At 44.7% G+C, this 20,096-nt stretch overlaps 1 protein-coding gene across 1 annotated transcript in view; it reads left to right on the top strand.

Annotated features, from left to right (window-relative positions):
- LOC126204272 (odorant receptor 33b-like) overlaps positions 1-20,096 on the top strand; it is a 140,101-nt gene that overhangs the window by 111,093 nt on the left and 8,912 nt on the right. Inside the window, exons 6-7 of the mRNA XM_049938661.1 lie at positions 3,004-3,117; positions 4,070-4,225. Of these exons, the coding sequence (XP_049794618.1) occupies positions 3,004-3,117; positions 4,070-4,225 (270 nt within the window). The remainder of the gene's footprint in view (positions 1-3,003; positions 3,118-4,069; positions 4,226-20,096) is intronic.

Raw genomic sequence — 20,096 nt, forward strand, 5'->3', positions numbered from 1 at the left:
GCGATACGATAAACCGCAATCGCTATAGGCTACAATCCGACCTTTATCAAAGTCGAAAATGTGACGGTACGCATTTCTCCTCCTTACACGATGCATCACAATAACGTTTCACCAGGCAACGCCGGTCAACTGCTGTTTGTGTATGAGAAATCGGTTGGAAACTTTCCTCATGTCAGCACGTTGTAGGTGTCGCCACCGGCGCCAACCTTGTGTGAATGCTCTGAAAAGCTAATCATCTGCATATCACAGTATCTTCTTCCTGTCGGTTAAATTTCGTGTCTGTAGCACGTCATCTTCGTGGTGTAGCAATTTTAACGGCCAGTAGTGTATTACCTTGTCACGAATCGCACACTTACTACCAGCTGCTTCCTCAAAATCAGCAGACCCGATTTCCAACCCCTCCTCACTTCCTGTTAGTCACAAAGCCACGCACCTCCAAGATCAGAAGTAGTGTTACAGCCAATGGAAGACATCACTTTCTGTCATGACAAACCTAGAGAAACTTGGTCCTTTAAATATAACCGTTGTATGACACGTGTAATTTAACACCGTTTTAATCTTTCAAACTATCTTTACATATTATAAAACTCTTTGTGCAATTGTTATTGTCGCTTTTGGTCCGAAGACTTATTTGATGTCTCTCTCCAAGTTCGTCTGTCCTATTCAAGCTTCTTCATCTCAGCATAACTACCGCAACCTATATCCATTTGAACCTGCTTACTGTATCCAAGACTTTGCTTCGCTCTACAGTTTTTATCCCCCAAACTTCACTCTATTACCAAATTGACCGTGATGATGCCTCACGATGTGTCCTGTCAATCAGTCCTTTCAAATGTTGAAATGTGTGTGAATTCCTAAGGGACCAAAATTTTTAGGTCATCGGTCCCTAGACTTACACACTATTTAAACTAACTTATGCTGAGAACAACACACGCACCCATTCCAGAGGGAGACCTTGAACCCCCGGCGGGAGGGGCCGGGCAGTACGTGACATGACGCCTTAAACCGCGTGGCCACTCCGCGTGGCAATCAGTCCTTTCTTTTAGTCAAGTTGTGCGCTAAACGTTTTTTTCCTCAATTCCATTCAGTACCTTCTAATTAGTTATTCGATCTTCAGCATTCTTATGCAGTCCCTTATTTACAAATCTTGTATTCTCTGCTTGCCCTAACTGCTTATCGTCCACGTTTCACTTACGTATAAGGAAGCACATTACACAGACATCTTCAAAAACACTTCCTAACACTTATTAGATATTAACAAAGCCCTCTTCTTCATAAATGCTCTCCCTGCTGTGCCAAATCTGCATTTTGTATCCTCTCTGTTTTGGCAATCATCAGTTATTTTGCTCCCCAAACAGTGTGACTCATTTACTGCTTTTGCTGTCTCATTTCCTTATTTAATTCCTACAGCATCGTCTGATTTAATTCCACTAAATTCCACTACCCTTGTCTTACTTTTGGTGCTGTTCATCTTGTAATCTCTTTCCAAGACATTTTCCATTCTCCATTTCTTAGCTACCGTGGCCGGTTTCGAATTACCTAGTGTGGGAATCTTTATTCATTAGTGTAGCATTGTTCCTCATTCACAATGGATAAAAGTTCCACTGTCCATTCCATTCACATCTACATACATAAGCTGCAAGCCACCGGATGGTGTATGGACGAGGATACCATGTGCTACTCGTACATGGAGGGAGGGAAAAACGACTACATCTCTCCATGCAAGTTCTAATTCCTCTTTTCTTGTCTTGGCGGACGTTACGCAAAATACATGTTAGAGTTAGTAGAGTAGTTCTGCAATCGGCTGCAAATGTCTGGTCTCTCCATTTTCTCAGTAGTGTTTTTCGAAAAAAAAAAGCTTCGTTTTCCCTCCAGGCATTCCCATTCGAGTTCACTTAACATCTCCATAGCACTCGCATGTTGATCAAATCTGTCGTTAACAAATGTAGCAGCACGTATTTTAACTGCTTCGATATCTCCATTTAAACCGATTTTGTGGGAGTCCCAAACACTGAAACAGCATTTAAGAATGTGTCGCATTATTATTCTGTATGCGGTCTCCATTGTAGATGAGCTACACTTCCCTAAAACTCTCCCAGTAAAACCATTCGCCTTCCCTACTACCGTCCTTACGTGCTCATTCCATATCATATCGCTTTCTAACGTTACGCTAGGTATTTAATCGACATTACTGTGTGAAGAAGCACAACACTCGTTCCGTACTCGAACACCACTGAATTGTTTTTCCTACTCATCTGCATTAAATTACGTTCTTCTACATTTGTACCAATCTGCCATTCCTCATAATAAATAGAAATGCTGCTTAAGTCATTTTGTATCCTTCTACAGTCACTCAAGAACCACACTTTTCTGTACACTATAACGTCAGCAGCAAACAGTCACAGATTAATGCTCACCCTATCCGTCACAATACTAATGTATACAGAGAACAAGAGCGGTGCTATCAAACTTGCTTGGGGCACTGTTGTTTCTGACGAACGCTTGCCGTCGAGGGCGGCGTACTGCGTTCTATCACTTATGAACTCTTCGAGCCACTCACACATCCTCGAACTTTCGTTAAGTCTGCAGTGGGATCCCATATCAAACGCTTTCCCGAAATCTAGGGATATGTAATCTGGCTATTCAGCTGCTCTTCCAAGTCCTCCGCCGCCTCTGACAGAATCACAGTGGCAAACACCAAAGTTTTTATTTCTTCTCCATGAATTTTAATTTCCTTCGCAAATTTCTCCTTTGTTTTCTTTACTGCTTACTCAATGTACAAAATGAATAACATCGAGGATAGGCTACAACTCTGCTTTACGTCCTTCCGTACCGGACGTAATAGTTACTGTTGATATTTCATCAAGCGTCCGTTTGTCCGTTTGATTAATCAACATTAAAGAAATAATAAACTGCATGTGAAAGAAACTTATGCCTATGTGAGTACTGAAAATGATTTTAATTCGCTTCTGGTCAATTACTCCGACTTATAAAGTCTTTCAGCTGTTGCAGGAAGACATTGAGGTAGTCGGAATGACCAAGATGGTGGTGGGATCGGCGCTCTATGCCTGCCAGACGGCGATCTTGTGTCTCCTAGGGCAGAAGATCACAACAGAGGTCAGTTTTCCACGTACGTACAGTCTTTCTGTCAGTACATATAGCCTTTTTGTCAGTGCTTCCTCCCATGAAGTGTGTCAAAGAAACCTTCATTTGTGTTACACCTCGAGGGAGATGCAACAGCTCCGAAGTCATTACTTTCGTTATATCTTCTTAACTCTTTCCACTTCTGTCATCAAATTATGCGTGTAAAGTAGGAGTATGCACTTGTTCATTAACAGAATTGAACCGTGATTTATTTTCCAAGAATATTCTTAAGAATTTATTTTATTTACTAGCGATTCATCAAGAACATTAACACATTTAATCACACTATATAAGGATGGAAGTACTTGCCAGGGAGTTGGGACAGGATTGCGCGACCTTGTTGCAGTGATGAAAGACGCCCCGCCCACTCACCGTGATTTTGTTCACTGCCAGGTCTCCGTAGACATTCTGCAAACGCCAGCAACGCTCTGGTTTTCTGCTAATAGAAACTCAATGACGGCTCTCTGCTTGGAACACACCTCCATTACAGTCGCCATTTTGTAGGCTACATAGCGCCGCGTCCTATCAGAACTTCATGAAACTATAGGAATATTCCACGATGCTCATGTACAAATTCTCCGTATTTTCAACTGAAATTGGCCGAGAAAAGAAACGTTTTTCATTACGTGCTAAACACGCCACGCACGAAAATATTTTGTCAAATAAATGCACCAGCCTAGGTGAAAAAAATTGGGGAAATTGGTTGTTGCGAAATTTCAAAAGAAAAAAAATTAGCTAACACCACAAATTAAATATAGAACGTTATTATAAAATCTGCAATGGACCTTGTTTTCGTTTGTTTCAAGTAAAGGATTACAGGTTGAAAAACTGAGCTGCCTTGTGCACCACTGCCTATATAGTGTAAGTAGTGACAAGACAGGAGACTTTCTCCAGCACTGACCATATTTTTCTTTTATTTTCCAAGAGCGAGCACCTGTCAGCATCCGCCTACGGCAGCTGCTGGTGGGAAGGCGACAGCCGCTACCGAAAACTGCTACTGGTCTTCTGCCAACGGTCTTCGAAGGCTCTCTCCATCAGAGTCTGCGGCCTCTACTCGCTTTCCAGGGAGACATTCCTCCAGGTGAGGCTACGCCTCCTGCAACCCCTCTGTGGCCTTTGACAGGCCAAGCGACATACACAGTGTAACATTTCACATTTCACTTTCCTTGTGTCCTGACCACACTTTTATTATTTCGAAAAATACCTTACGCATTTCGATAGTCGGACATTTTCAAAAGCAGTGTTATGTCAATCAGGTAACATTGTCCACTAGAAACAGTGCATCACGTAAACATTCTCAGTCACGAGATTGAGAATATTGCCGTGATACAATGTATCTCCGGAACAATTTTACATGACTGACATAACACTGCCTTTGAAAATGAAGGAATGTCGAACGCGTAAGCTGTTTTTGAGAACAATAAAATTGTGGCCAAGACATAAGAAAAGTTATTGAAGTGGATCCCAGTGGCCGATTCGCCTCACAGTACTGCATTTCACATTTCCTTACTTCGTTTCTTAGAGTCATCACTACAGCCGAGATTTTCATGCGCTAGCAAACCGTAAGACACGCATGCTGTCATGCATTATCGTATCACTGAACATGCACACTGAGGCAACAAAGCAATAAAAATATGTAGGATATTAATTCAGTTCTATATCTATTTCTATTTCCTTCTGAAAGTACGTGACAACCAATTTCTTCGGGTTTTCTTCGCTTAGGTTTATCAGATGGTTATCGGACAGAAAAATTTTTCTACATATAAAATAGAGATGGGCAAAATCGTTCATCCTTGGGAACTAGTGCACTGATGATCGCTCCTTTTTGGGAACCGTTCATTTTTACTCGTTCACCGTTCATTTGTGCTTGTTATATGATTCTTATGAAAAATTAGTAGCATACGTGAGTGAAGATGGAATGCGCCAAGAGGGGGCACTTGCCTCCCCCCTGGGGTGCAGAGTTTTTATTCATAACAGAATTCTCACATACTTGTAATTTTCGTAATTCTGCAATACCTCTCTTTTAGCCAACATAGCGTCATTTGACTGATCGCAGCGAAATAATATAAGGTGGCGCACGTAAAAATGGCCCCGAGTACAGACAGCTCCCCAGTTACGCACTATTTCTTGACCGTACGAGCAGAATTGATAAACATGTATTAATTAGGCAGTAAAGAAATGACAAAAAGGTAATTCAAACAACAACTTAGAAACAATAGATGATGATTGGTGGGCGGGAATGAGCAGTTTAGTACTCGGGGCCGATTTTTCGTGCGCCACCCTGTACCACTGAAATAATATTGTAGAAGTTATCATATTCTCTTTACAAAATGTGGCACCAGACACTCGACTATCGAGTGCGGGCTTCATTCTTTTGTTAAGTCGGTCTGCCTTCCATAACTATGAATATGCTCTTTTACCTTGGACAAAAAAAAGACAGAAAATGGCCACTAGTGTGTGCAGTGCCGTCTTCCTTTGCATGTGTAATGACAAAAAATCTTGCCTTTTTACGAGTATTTCTTCTACTATTTATCGAAATGGTGAAGTAAGCTGATATGCCGTTTTGTTACCTGAAAAAATGTCTGTATAACATACCACGTAATTTTATGTAATTTACATAATTATAAAATACGTTTTAATTATCGGTCATGGACGCTGAATAGAATATGAAAAGAACCAGAAGTTCAGAGTTCAAAAAGATTTGAAACTGATCTAGAATGGGCATGCGCAGCGAACGAAACAAACAGCAACTCGATACTGAACTATGAGCAGTCGGCAGTGAAACTACGGCAAGTGGCCACGCGAAGAAGAACGAATCCTGCCAAGCGAGGCCGAGACCGAGACCGAGACAGACGGGAACGGGACCGAGGCTGGAACGAGACCGGCCGACGTGCCGTTGCGGGAACGAGACCGACAATTTCCCGTTCCCAGGAACTATAAGCAGACAGCCGCGACCAAAGCGAACTATGAAAGACGGTTCCTAAGAATTCGTTCCTCGCTCGTTCATCTTCGTCAATTGTTCCTTTGGACCCGTTGGTTCGTGAACGAACCGTCTCTAATATAAAATGTCCTTTTAACGAGGGAGGTTCAATAAGTAATGTAAAACATTTTTTCCATGCCAATTTTGGTTGAAAAATGTCGAATTTGTGCAATATTCCTGCTTCATTCCTATAGTTTCATGAAATTCCGATAGATGGCGGCACTATGGGTATCCTTCGAAATGGCGTCTGGCACAGAGGTGCGTTCTAAGCAGAGGGCTGTCATTGAGTTTCTTTTGGCGGAAAACCAGGGCATCGCAGATGTTCATAGGTGCTTGCAGAATGTCTATGGAGATCTGGCAGTGAACAAGAACACGGCGAGTCGTTGGGCGAGGCATCTGTCACCATCGCAACAAGGTCGCGCAAACTTGTCCGAGCTCCCGCGTGGTTGGTTCAAATGGCTCTGAGCACTATGGGACACAACTGCTGAGGTCATTAGTCCCCTAGAACTTAGAACTAGTTAAACCTAACTAACCTAAGGACATCACACACATCCATGCCCGAGGCAGGATTCGAACCTGCGACCGTAGCGGTCTCGCGGTTCCAGACTGCAGCGCCAGAACCGCGCGGCCACTTCGGCCGGCGCTCCCGCGTGTATGCCGCCGGCACACACCTGTGACGCCTGCAATGTTGAAACGTGTGGATACGCTCATTCGAGATGGTCGACGGCTTATTAACAAACACTCGCTGATCAGCTGGACATCTCTGTTTGCAGTGCAGACACACTCATCTACCAACCGGGGTACTTAAAGGTGTGTGCCCCTGGGTTCCCCGCAGCTTAACAGAATACCATCTATGCGGAATTGCTGGCGCGTTACGAATCTGATCGTGACAATTGCTTGACGAACATCGGTAGAGGCGACAAAACATGTGTTCATCACTTCGAACCAAAAACAAACCGCCAATCCATGGAGTGGCTCCACACCACCTACCCTCCGAGGAAAAAGTTCGAAGCCGCTCCCTCAACAGGTAAGTTCATGGCGACGGCCTTGTAGGACTCTGAATGGGTTATTCTATTTTATGTCTTCCCTCATGGTGCAACGATCAACTCTTAAGTGTATTGTGCTACCCTCAGGAAACTGAAGAAACGACTTCAGCTAGTTCGTCGCCACAAAAATGCAAACGAACTTCTCCACGACACCCCAAAGCCTCACACAAGTCCGGGCACCCGATAGGAGCGCACGGAACTTCATTGGTTCTCCTCATCCACCCTACAGAGCGATTCTCGCACATTCCGACTTCCACCTACACTCATGTTCATAAATTAAGGATAATTGCAGAACGTGGCGCCACACAACGTGGCACTACACAAAACAGGCGCTAATAGCATAGGCACATAGGGAACACACAGATCTGTAAGTCCACTGTATTGGTGATAAGTTGAGAAAACCGTCCAGAAACACATGTGCTACAAAACGCCACTGTTTCCTGCGCATGTACCCCGACATCAATATGGGATATGATCACCATGCACAGGTACACAGGCCGCACAACAGGTTGGCATACTCTGGATCAGCTGGTCGAGCAGCTGCTGGGGTATAGCTTCCCATTCTTGCACCAATGCCTGTCGGAGCTCCTGAAGTGTCCTAGGGGTTTGAAGACGTGCAGTGATACGTCGACCGGGAGCATTCCAGACGTGCTCGATGGAGTTTAGGTCTGGTGAACAGGCAGGCCATTCCATTCGCCTGATATCTTCTGTTTCAAGGTATTCCTCCACGATGGCAGCTCGGTAGGGCCGTGCGTTATCATCCATCAGGAGGAAAGTGGGACCCACTGCATCCCTGAAAAGGTGGACATACTGATGCAAAATTACGTCCCGATACACCTGACCTGTTACAGTTCCTCTGTCAAAGACACGCAGGGGTGTACGTGCACCAATCATAATCCCACCCTACACCATGAAACCACGACCTCCATACAGGTCCCTTTAAAGGACATTAAGGGGTTGTTATCTGGTTCCTGGTTCACGCCAGATGAAACCCCGGCGAGAATCACTGTTCAGGCTATACCTGGACTCGTCCGTGAACATAACCTGGGACCACTGTTCCAATGACCATGTAGTGTGGTCTTGACACCAGGCTCTACGGGCTCTGCTTTGACCAGGAGTCAGTGGAATGCACCTTGCAGGTCTCTGGGCGAATAAACCATGTCTGTTCAGTCCTCTGTAGACTGTGTGTCTGGAGACAACTGTTTCAGTGGCTGCGGGAAGGTCTCGAGTAGGCTACCTGGAATACTCCGTGGCTGTCTGCGGGCACTGATGGTGAGATATCGGTCTTCTTGTGGTGTTTCCTGTCTGCTGGAATCGTTGCCACAATCTTGAGATCACGCTTTGTGGCACACGGAGGGCCCTGGTTACGACCTGCTCTGTTTGACCAGCCTCCAGTCGCCATAGTATTCTACCCCTCATAACGTCATCAATATGTGTTCTTTGAGCCATTTTCAAAACACAGTCACCATTAGCGCGTCTGAGAATGTCATGAAGAATACGTGGATGATGTGGAGGTTATTGAGGCAGCAAGACCTTCAGTGGCTCCGATGTCGACCAATAAAAATTGTAATATGCGTGCACACAGGCCTCCAAGTAAGGCGGCATAAGACCGTCGCACTGGACGGAGCTTATGTTTAAAAAGAGGGTTTTGTAGTCAAAAGGGTGGAGAACAATATGGTGAATTGGAATCCTGACTATAACCAAACTGCTTTCAGAAAAAATGTGTTGCGTTACTTACTTAGCGCCCCTCTACGTATAAAATGTCCTTTCTACGATACAAGAAGTGACAGGTGCACTGTTAAGCGAAGAAATTTCGGACAAAGTCAAATCAGGTTCAAAGTTTCCGACGGAAAATATTTTTTGTCAACTTCGTAAACTCAAATTCAGAATTTAGTAGGATAACTTCATTCATCTTACATTTTCCGACAACAACTACTTCTACTTTGGACGATTTCAAAGATTTTTTAACCTTTTCAATAATTGTGAGAGATTCTTCGAGCTACCAGTGCCTTCCAACTTCGTTAAATCCATGGGTAAACGGAAAAATTTTGATCTGAAAGTTCTTCAAATACGCATACCAAAAGCCACTTCAGTGTCTTTAATGCAAGCAGCATTTAGTCGCATCTAAAGTGTCTACGACCCAAAACCAAAAAAAGAAAAAATTTGTGGGGCAGTAACTTAATTCATTTCTATGGAATAAAGCAAACAGATGTTGTTATCGAAAAATGACACAGAAAAATGGACTTGCACAGGGTAGTGTCTTGGCTCCAATATTATTTAACATCTATACCAATGATCTCCCCATCAGCCACCAGACACGAATGTTCATATATGCTGATGATGCAGCAGTGGCCACTCAGGATAAAACCTTTGAACAAGTGGAGGAGAATCTCACAGGAGCCTTAACAGAACTTGCTACCTATTACGACGGCAATAATCTCAAACCAAACCCTAGTAAATCTCAAGTATCCGCCTTCCATCTTAGGAACAAACAAGCCAAACGGAAACTCCGAGTCATGTGGCAAGGGGAAGAGCTGAAACACACAAACAGCCCAAAATACCTGGGAGTAACACTGGACAGAGCACTTACTTTTAAGCAGCACTGTCACAACACTAAAAGAAAGGTCTGTGCCAGGAACAACATACTGCGGAAGCTAACAGGTTCATCGTGGGGAGCTCAACCACATGTTTTGCGCACCACGGGTCTGGTGCTGAGTACCTCAGCAGCGGAATATTCGGCGCCAGTTTGGAGGAACTCTGCTCACACTAAGCAAGTTGACGTAGCCGTAAACGAAACTGTACGTATTGCCACTGGATGCCTCAAACCAACTCCCACAGACATCATTTATCCCATCATAGGCATAGCACCACCCACTATCCGCAGACAAGTAGCCGCCGAGATCGAAAGATCAAAACAAAAGAATGATCCTCGACACCCAATGCACATGCACCGAAAACAACATGTCCGGCTGAAATCCCGCAAGAGTTTCATTGAAACTACTGAAGAGCTCGCCACGAAGGCCGTCGCAAGGCGGCTATCTCTTTGGGAAGAAATGGTGCCACACTCCACAATGGAACTACTTGAGGAGGGATCTGCTGGATTTCAACTACCTTTTACAACTTGGAGGTCATTAAACCGGCTGCGCACTGGAGTAACTGGGTGCAAATCAAACCTATTTAAATGGGGTTACAGTGATAGCGATAGGTGTGAATGCGGAGCAATACAGGACTTGGACCACCTATTGATTTGCCCAGATATGTCTATAACATGCACTAAAGATGATATATTGCAAGTCAATGACAGAGCAAACTACGTTGCTAAGTACTGGGAAGGGAAGATATAATTGGTGCATCCGGATATGGAAGAAGAATAAATCGAAAAATTTGCGGAAATTTACGGTCTCTCTAGGACTTCACCAGAATTACACAGAGGTGACAAATGTCATGCGTTAGCGATAACCACATATGAAGATGACAGTAGTTGCGCTCACACAAGGTATAAAAAGGCAATGCGCTGATAGACCTTCCATTTGAACTCAGGTGACTCACCTGAAAAGGTTTCCGACGTTATTATGGCCGCGCGACGGGGCTTAACGGACTTTGAACACAAAATGGTATTTGGAGGTAGACGCATTTGACATTCCATTTCGGACATCTTTAGAGAATTCAATATTCCGATATCCACTGTGTAAAGACTGTGCTGTGAATACCAGATTTCAGGCACTATCTCTCACCACGGACAACGCAGTCGCCGGCGGTCTTCACTTAACGGCCGAGAGCAGTGTTTTTTTCCGTAGAGCTGTCAGTGCTAACAGACAAGCAACACTGCATTAAATAGCCGCAGAAGTCAATGTGTGGCGTACGACGAATGTATCCGTTAGGACAGTGCGGTGAGATTCAGCGTTAGTGGGCTATGACAGCAGACGATCGGCGCGTGCCTTTACTAACAGCTTGCAGCGCCTCTTCTGGACTCGTGACCATATGAGTAGCGGCCTAGACTACCAGAAAACCGTGGCCTGCTCACATGAGTTCCGATTTCAGATGCTGGTAGGGTTCCCGCGTGACGCAGACATCACGAAGCCGTGGACCCGAATTATCAACAAGGCACTGAGCAAGCTGCTGCTTAGTTCATAAAGGTGTGGGCTGTGTTTACGTGGACTGGACTGAGTGCTCTGGACCAACTGAACCCTTCATTGACTAGTAATGGTTATGGTCGGCTAACTTGAGACCATTCGCAACCATTCATGAACTTCTTGTTCAAAAAAACGATGAAATGTTTATGACTGTCAACGCACCGTGTCACCTGGCCACAACTGTTCGCCATTGGTTTAAAGAACATTCTGATCAGTATGAGCAAATGATTTGGCCACTCAGATCGTCCGGCATGAATCCAATCGAATATTTACGGGACATACTCTAGAGGTCAGTTTGTGCATAACATCCCGCACTCTCCTGCTACAGAGGTAGCATGGCTCAATATTTCTGCAGAGCACTTCCAATGGCTTGCTGAGACAATGTCATGTCGAACTGCTGCACTACACCGGGAAAAATGACGTCCGACGTTGTGCTAGGAGGTATCCCATGACATACGTCACTTTAGTGTATAACGGTAAAAGATGGTAGCATATATCCAGGTACCCCGTCTGGTTAAAATATGTTGTGATCGCAATATACTTATAAATGTGGCATCGTGGGCAGGTGATTCCAAGAATTCCTCCGATAGCAAAAAAATATAGTATATGCTTTTATTAATGCTATCAGAATTTGTAATTGGTGCATCTGTTTACCTTATTTGTGGAAGATACCAGAGTATTCACGTTGTCATATTGTAGACGTACTGTTTCAGTTACACGATGCCGCTCATCAGTTAAACTTTTAATGTGCTTTAGGTTAGAATAAAACGTTTTAATTGCTTTCCCAGATTTCATTATATAGCGGACAGCATCCCTTAACAAAAATGGGGCCATATTTTTATTTAAATTCATAGGTACGACGTATATTTTAACTACATCCATCGGACAGAACTGGGGCACTTGAGGTCACCATGAAGTTAATTACAAAATTCGCGAAACTGCTAATGTTCTGCACTTTCGGCGTAATTCATATGAGAGAAACATCAATAAAAGAGAGAAGAAACATGGTATAACACGCATTATAATTGTCTAACTTTATGCAGTTAAATCGATTAAATCTTCTAAATATGTATTTATCCCCCAAATGACCAAAACAAGCACAAATCTATGCAACATGCATTTTCATGGAGTTCCGCGCTATAGTCATCAGCCAGGAGAAGCGGGTACGAAATAGAGTATGGCAGTATTTGTTCATGAATAGATATTCCAAAGTCAGGAAATAATCTACATCTACATCTACATTTATACTCCGCAAGCCACCCAACGGTGTGTGGCGGAGGGCACTTTACGTGCCACTGTCATTACCTCCCTTTCCTGTTCCAGTCGCGTATGGTTGGAGGGAAGAACGACTGTCTGAAAGCCTTCGTGCGCGCTCTAATCTCTCTAATTTTACATTCGTGATCTCCTCGGGAGGTATAAGTAGGGGGAAGCAATATATTCGATACCTCATCCAGAAACGCACCCTCTCAAAACCTGGCGAGCAAGCTACACCGCGATGCAGAGCGCCTCTCTTGCAGAGTCTGCCACTTGAGTTTATTAAACATCTCCGTAACGCTATCACGGTTACCAAATAACCCTGTGACGAAACGCGCCGCTCTTCTTTGGATCTTCTCTATCTCCTCCGTCAACCCGATCTGGTACGGATCCCACACTGATGACCAATACTCAAGTACAGGTCGAACGAGTGTTTTGTAAGCCACCTCCTTTGTTGATGGACTACATTTTCTAAGCACTCTCCCAATGAATCTCAACCTGGTACCCGCCTACCAACAATTAATTTTATATGATCATTCCACTTCAAATCGTTCCGCTCGCATACTCCCAGATATTTTACAGAAGTAACTGCTACCAGTGTTTGTTCCGCTATCATATAATCATAGAATAAAGGATCCTTCTTTCTATGTATTCGCAATACATTACATTTGTCTATGTTAAGGGAAAGTTGCCACTCCCTGCACCAAGTGCCTATCCGCTGCAGATCTTCCTGCATTTCGCTACAATTTTCTAATGCTGCAACTTCTCTGTATACTACAGCATCATCCGCGAAAAGCCGCATGGAACTTCCGACACTCTCTACTAGGTCATTTATATATATTGTGAAAAGCAATGGTCCCATAACACGCCCCTGTGGCACGCCAGAGGTTACTTTAACGTCTGTAGACGTCTCTCCATTGATAACAACATGCTGTGTTCTGTTTTCTAAAAACTCTTCAATCCAGCCACACAGCTGGTCAGATATTCCGTAGGCTCTTACTTTGTTTATCAGGCGTCAGTGCGGAACCGTATCGAACGCCTTCCGGAAGTCAAGGAAAATAGCATCTACCTGGGAGCCTGTATCTAATATTTTCTGGGTCTCATGAACAAATAAAGCGAGTTGGGTCTCACACGATCGCTGTTTCCGGAATCCATGTTGATCCCTACATAGTAGATTCTGGATTTCCAAAAACGACATGATACTCGAGCAAAAAACATGTTCTAAAATTCTACAACAGATCGACGTCAGAGATATAGGTCTATAGTTTTGCGCATCTGCTCGACGACCCTTCTTGAAGACTGGGACTACCTGTGCTCTTTTCCAATCATTTGGAACCCTCCGTTCCTCTAGAGACTTGCGGTACACGGCTGTTAGAAGGGGGGCAACTTCTTTCGCGTACTCTGTGTAGAATCGAATTGGTATCCCGTCAGGTCCAGTGGACTTTCCTCTGTTGAGTGATTCCAGTTGCTTTTCTACTCCTTGGACACTTATTTCGATGTCAGCCATTTTTTCGTTTGTGCGAGGATTTAGAGAAGGAACTGCAGTGCGGACTTCCTCTGTGAAACAGCTTTGGAAAAAGATGTTTAGTATTTCAGCTTTACGCGTGTCATCCTATGTTTCAATGCCATCATCATCCCGGAGTGTCTGGATATGCTGTTTCGAGCCACTTACTGATTTAACGTAAGACCAGAACTTTCTAGGATTTTCTGTCAAGTCGGTACATAGAATTTTACTTTCGAATTCACTGAACGCTTCACGCATAGCCCTCCTTACGCTAACTTTGACATCGTTCTTCTGTTTGTCTGAGAGGTTTTGGCTGCGTTTAAACTTGGAGTGAAGCTCTCTTTGCTTTCGCAGTAGTTTCCTAACTTTGTTGTTGTACCACGGTGGGTTTTTCCCGTCCCTCACAGTTTTACTCGGCACGTACCTGTCTAAAACGCATTTTACGATTGCCTTGAACTTTTCCCATAAACACTCAACATTGTCATTGTCGGAACAGAAATCTTCGTTTTGATCTGTTAGGTAGTCTGAAATCTGCCTTCTATTACTCTTGCTAAACAGATAAACCTTCCTCCCTCTTTTTGTATTCCTATTAACTTCCATATTCATGGATGCTGCAACGGTCTTAAGATCACTGATTCCCTGTTCTGCACATACAGAGTCGAAAAGTTCGGGTCTGTTTGTTATCAGTAGGTCCAAGATGTTATCTCCACTAGTCGGTTCTCTGTTTAATTGCTAGAGGTAATTTTCGGATAGTGCACTCAGTATAATGTCACTCGATGCTCTGTCCCTACCACCCGCCCTAAACATCTGAGTGTCCCAGTCTATATCTGGTAAATTGAAATCTCCACCTAAGATTATAACATGCTGAGAAAATTTATGTGAAATGTATTCCACATTTTCTCTCAGTTGTTCTGCCACTAATGCTGCTGAGTCGGGAGGTCTGTGAAAGGAGCCAATTATTAACCTAGCTCGGTTGTTGAGTGTAACCTCCACCCATAATAATTCACAGGAACTATCCACTTCTACTTCACTACAGGATAAACTACTACTAACAGCAACGAATAGTCCACCACCGGTTGCATGCAATCTATCCTTTCTAAACACCGTCTGTACCTTTGTAAAAATTCCGGCAGAATTTATCTCTGGCTTCAGCCAGCTTTCTGTACCTATAACGATTTCAGCTTCGGTGCTTTCTATCAGCGCTTGAAGTTCCGGTACTTTACCAACGCAGCTTCGACAGTTGACAATGGAAGGAACTAGTCTCACCTTCCAACCCCATGTCTTTTACATAAACACTTACTACCGTCTTACCCAATTAACTACTGTTGGTTTCGTATTCTCAGTCCTAAGATTGGTTCTGTGCAGATCTCATTGCTAGCCTTGTGCAAGTCAGTCCCTGCTTACATCTCTGCAGCATAGTCCATTCGAACTTACCTACTATAGACTAGTCTTCGCCTCCCTCTACGACTTTTACCCTCCTAACCTTCCGTTCGGTACCAAACTGACCATTCGTTGATGCTTCAGAATGTTCATATCAATCTACTCCTCTTTTTAGTCGAGTTGTGCCATAAGGACATTCTCTCCCCGACTCGATTTAGTAACTCCTTGTTGGCTGTGTTATCTACCCATCTAATCTTCAATATTATTCTGTAATACCACTTTCAAAATCCTACTTTTTCGTATCTTTAATGTGTTTAATTTCCATACGAATCAATACTCCCGATAAAGAATTTCAGAAAAGACTCCTAGCCGGCCACTGTGACCGAGCGGTTCTAGGAGCTTCAGTCTGGAACCGCGCTGCTGCTACGGTCGCAGGTTCTAACCCTGCCTCGGGTATGGATGTGTGTGATGCCCTTAGGTTAGTTAGGTTTAAGAAGTTCTAAGTCTAGGGGACCGATGGCCTCAGATGTTAAGTCCCATAGCGCTTAGAGCCATTTGAACCATTTTTTGAAAAGACTCCTAACACGAGAACTGATATCTGATATTAGCAAATTTCTCTCTCTCAGAAGAGCTTTCCTTGCTAACGAAAGTCTGCACTTTATATCCCGTTTACCTCTGCCATCGTCAGTTGTTTTGCTGTCCAAACAGCAAATTTCATCTACTACCTTTCCACTCTAATTCGCTAAGAACCTCCTGATTTAAGTGTATTCCATCACCGTTGTTTAGCTTTGGTTGATAATGATTGTGTCATTTGAAAACTTGTCGTCGAGAGTGTGCCCTGACCAGAACGCAAGGCACCAGTCGACCAAGTTAACACAAAGGAAACAGACCTGGAAGAGGTTGAAATAAATATCTTGGTAACAAAAGATGAGAGCCTTAGACTGTCATTAACACCTCTGTCTCTCTTCAGAAACCTATCTAAAACTAACGCTTCGCCACACACGACGGAAATTCGTTACAGTGAAGCAAACACCTTAGAAATGCACCAGGTTATATTTATGATTTAAGGCTCGCTTAACCAGAACGGGGTTGTAGGAAGCCAGTGGTCTTAAAATGTAAGTCAGATCGAGACTCCAAAAATTTCCGTTCATCTAATTCACTGAACAATCCGTAAAACTAAATGATGTTCTGAAAACTATTCCCAAATAAAGTGAGTGACTCTAAACTCTGTAGGAGTCGCGTTTAACTGGAAGACTGCAAGATGTAAACGGATAAGACCTCCACATGTAGGAACTTCACGAAGTTAAAACACATTAAACTTTAAAACGTAAATAACTGACCGCACAAGATGAGTGTCAAAATTAGTACGAGTTTTGAGAAGATGAGATACACTATGCTTCAACGAAACTTACAGTCTTCAGAAACAACAGACAGGTGCCCATCAGCACCACAGGAGATTCGGGAAACTAATCTCTTCGAACTCCAATATCACTCTCCCCAAATTGTCCACAGGAAAGTTGGTTTTTTGGGGGGGAAGAAGACCAGACAGCGAGGTTATCGGTCTCATCGGATTAGGGAAGGACGGCGAAGGAAATCGGCCGTGCCCTTTGAAAGGAACCATCCCGGAATTTGCCTGGAGCGATTTAGGGAAATCACGGAAAACCTAAATCGGGATGGCCGGACGCGGGATTGAACCGTCGTCCTCCCGAATGTGAGTCCAGTGTCTAACCACTGCGCCACCTCGCTCGGTGTCCACAGGAAAAACGTATGCTTCTGTTAATATGTAAAAACAAGGGAAAGTAATTGCAACTTCCCACATAACCTTAGCAAAACGTACAATTCGAAATCATGAGATTGGTACAGCCTTCAAACGGTCTTTCTACGTTGGCTATACCCGTCTGCCCCGCGCTTGGTAGAAAGGGTATTATTTCCGATTGGACAGTCTGTAATTTTTAGAGGTCAGTAACGACTTTTCCCACACCAGTAAGGCGTCGGGAGGGGCTCCACTTTGATGTACGAACAGGAAGACGAATTTCACTCTCTCGCAGCCCCGGTGTAAAGCTAGCCCAACAGATGGCTCTGTCCACTGCTCCAGAGGTGCAGTGAACGTCACTTTCTTATCACACAGAGAATGCCAGGCCCGTCTGACTTGTCTCGATCTGCTGAGAAAATGAATACTTTCTGCTGCCAGTAAACTGTGTTGAACTCACACAACTTAAAATCGTGAAATCTTAGCAAAGCTGAATCCAAATCGCGAAGCAGTATTGACAGTTGTGCCCCAAACCTAATTTTTCAAGAAATTATCTATTCTGTTCAGCTCCTTTCCAGTCCTTCGCCGTCAGTCGTGGAATTACAATATCATCATCAAATGATAAAGTTACCACGTACAACGCAGTGACCGACGGCATTCACTTAACGACTAATAGCAGCGGATTTTGCTTTGAGTTGCCAGAACTAACTGACAAAACACATTGAGTGAAATAACCGCAGAAATCAATCTGGTACGTGCGATGAACGTAGCTCAGTGCGTTCACGTGGTGAGAGGTAATGCCTGAAATTTTGTATTCTCGGAGCACTCCTGAGACTGAGGATCTCGGAATATTGGATTCCCTTACGATTTCCGAAATGGTGTGTCCCATGCGTTTAGCTCCCGTCGTACGCCCACAATCCCGTCTGAAATCAGCCGAGTACAAATAACAGGTGCGCCAATGCGCTGCCCTTTTATATCTTGTATACACGATTCTACCGCCATCTGTATATGTGCATATCGCTATCCCATGACTTCTGCCCGGAGCTAAAAACTGCTTAGGTCTGTCTAAAATTACAAGCACAGAGCTCGTTTCAACGACGGTAATGAAATACAACCAACGAACGTAGTTATTATTTGGCAGGAGAGATCCTGAATTTAATACTTGTATCGGGAGGGTGACGTAAACCTCTACAAAGTTAAAAACCTCTGGATAAACAAATCACTCATAATGTTAACTTATTTTGAGTAAGAAAACTGGTTAGAATTTCGATAATATACTCACTGATAAACCGAAACATAATGACGACAGCTCACAGACAGATTGAATGCCGCCTGTTGGTGTCGTCGGCACGAGACTCATTAAAGAAGACATGTAAAAGGGCCACAGACGAATGGGTAACCATCCTTACAACGATACGGTCCACGATGTGCGGAAATCCACTGACAAATGCGACTTTCACAAAGTGCTGGTTGTTATGGGCCAGCTCCTCGAAGCAAGCACATCGGAACGAAGAAGCTGGTCAGCTGTTCGAGTGCTACTGACATGAGCACGTATTGACAGATGTTAGATGACAGTGAAAGCACGAGGTTGTGACTGTGCACGTCAACCCACAGAATGTCGATATCGATTGGTTATCCATTCTACACTCCTGGAAATTGAAATAAGAACACCGTGAATTCATTGTCCCAGGAAGGGGAAACTTTATTGACACATTCCTGGGGTCAGATACATCACATGATCACACTGACAGAACCACAGGCACATAGACACAGGCAACAGAGCATGCACAATGTCGGCACTAGTACAGTGTATATCCACCTTTCGCAGCAATGCAGGCTGCTATTCTCCCATGGAGACGATCGTAGAGATGCTGGATGTAGTCCTGTGGAACGGCTTGCCATGCCATTTCCACCTGGCGCCTCAGTTGGACCAGCGTTCGTGCTGGACGTGCAGACCGCGTGAGACGACGCTTCATCCAGTCCCAAACATGCTCAATGGGGGACAGATCCGGAGATCTTGCTGGCCGGGGTAGTTGACTTACACCTTCTAGAGCACGTTGGGTGGCACGGGATACATGCGGACGTGCATTGTCCTGTTGGAACAGCAAGTTCCCTTGCCGGTCTAGGAATGGTAGAACGATGGGTTCGATGACGGTTTGGATGTACCGTGCACTATTCAGTGTCCCCTCGACGATCACCAGTGGTGTACGGCCAGTGTAGGAGATCGCTCCCCACACCATGATGCCGGGTGTTGGCCCTGTGTGCCTCGGTCGTATGCAGTCCTGATTGTGGCGCTCACCTGCACGGCGCCAAACACGCATACGACCATCATTGGCACCAAGGCAGAAGCGACTCTCATCGCTGAAGACGACACGTCTCCATTCGTCCCTCCATTCACGCCTGTCGCGACACCACTGGAAGCGGGCTGCACGATGTTGGGGCGTGAGCGGAAGACGGCCTAACGGTGTGCGGGACCGTAGCCCAGCTTCATGGAGACGGTTGCGAATGGTCCTCGCCGATACCCCAGGAGCAACAGTGTCCCTAATTTGCTGGGAAGTGGCGGTGCGGTCCCCTACGGCACTGCGTAGGATCCTACGGTCTTGGCGTGCATCCGTGCGTCGCTGCGGTCCGGTCCCAGGTCGACGGGCACGTGCACCTTCCGCCGACCACTGGCGACAACATCGATGTACTGTGGAGACCTCACGCCCCACGTGTTGAGCAATTCGGCGGTACGTCCACCCAGCCTCCCGCATGCCCACTATACGCCCTCGCTCAGAGTCCGTCAACTGCACATACGGTTCACGTCCACGCTGTTGCGGCATGCTACCAGTGTTAAAGACTGCGATGGAGCTCCGTATGCCACGGCAAACTGGCTGACTCTGACGGCGGCGGTGCACAAATGCTG

This window comes from Schistocerca nitens, chromosome 9 (genome assembly GCF_023898315.1).
Source record: "Schistocerca nitens isolate TAMUIC-IGC-003100 chromosome 9, iqSchNite1.1, whole genome shotgun sequence".
NCBI classification, from domain to species: Eukaryota; Metazoa; Arthropoda; class Insecta; order Orthoptera; family Acrididae; genus Schistocerca; species Schistocerca nitens.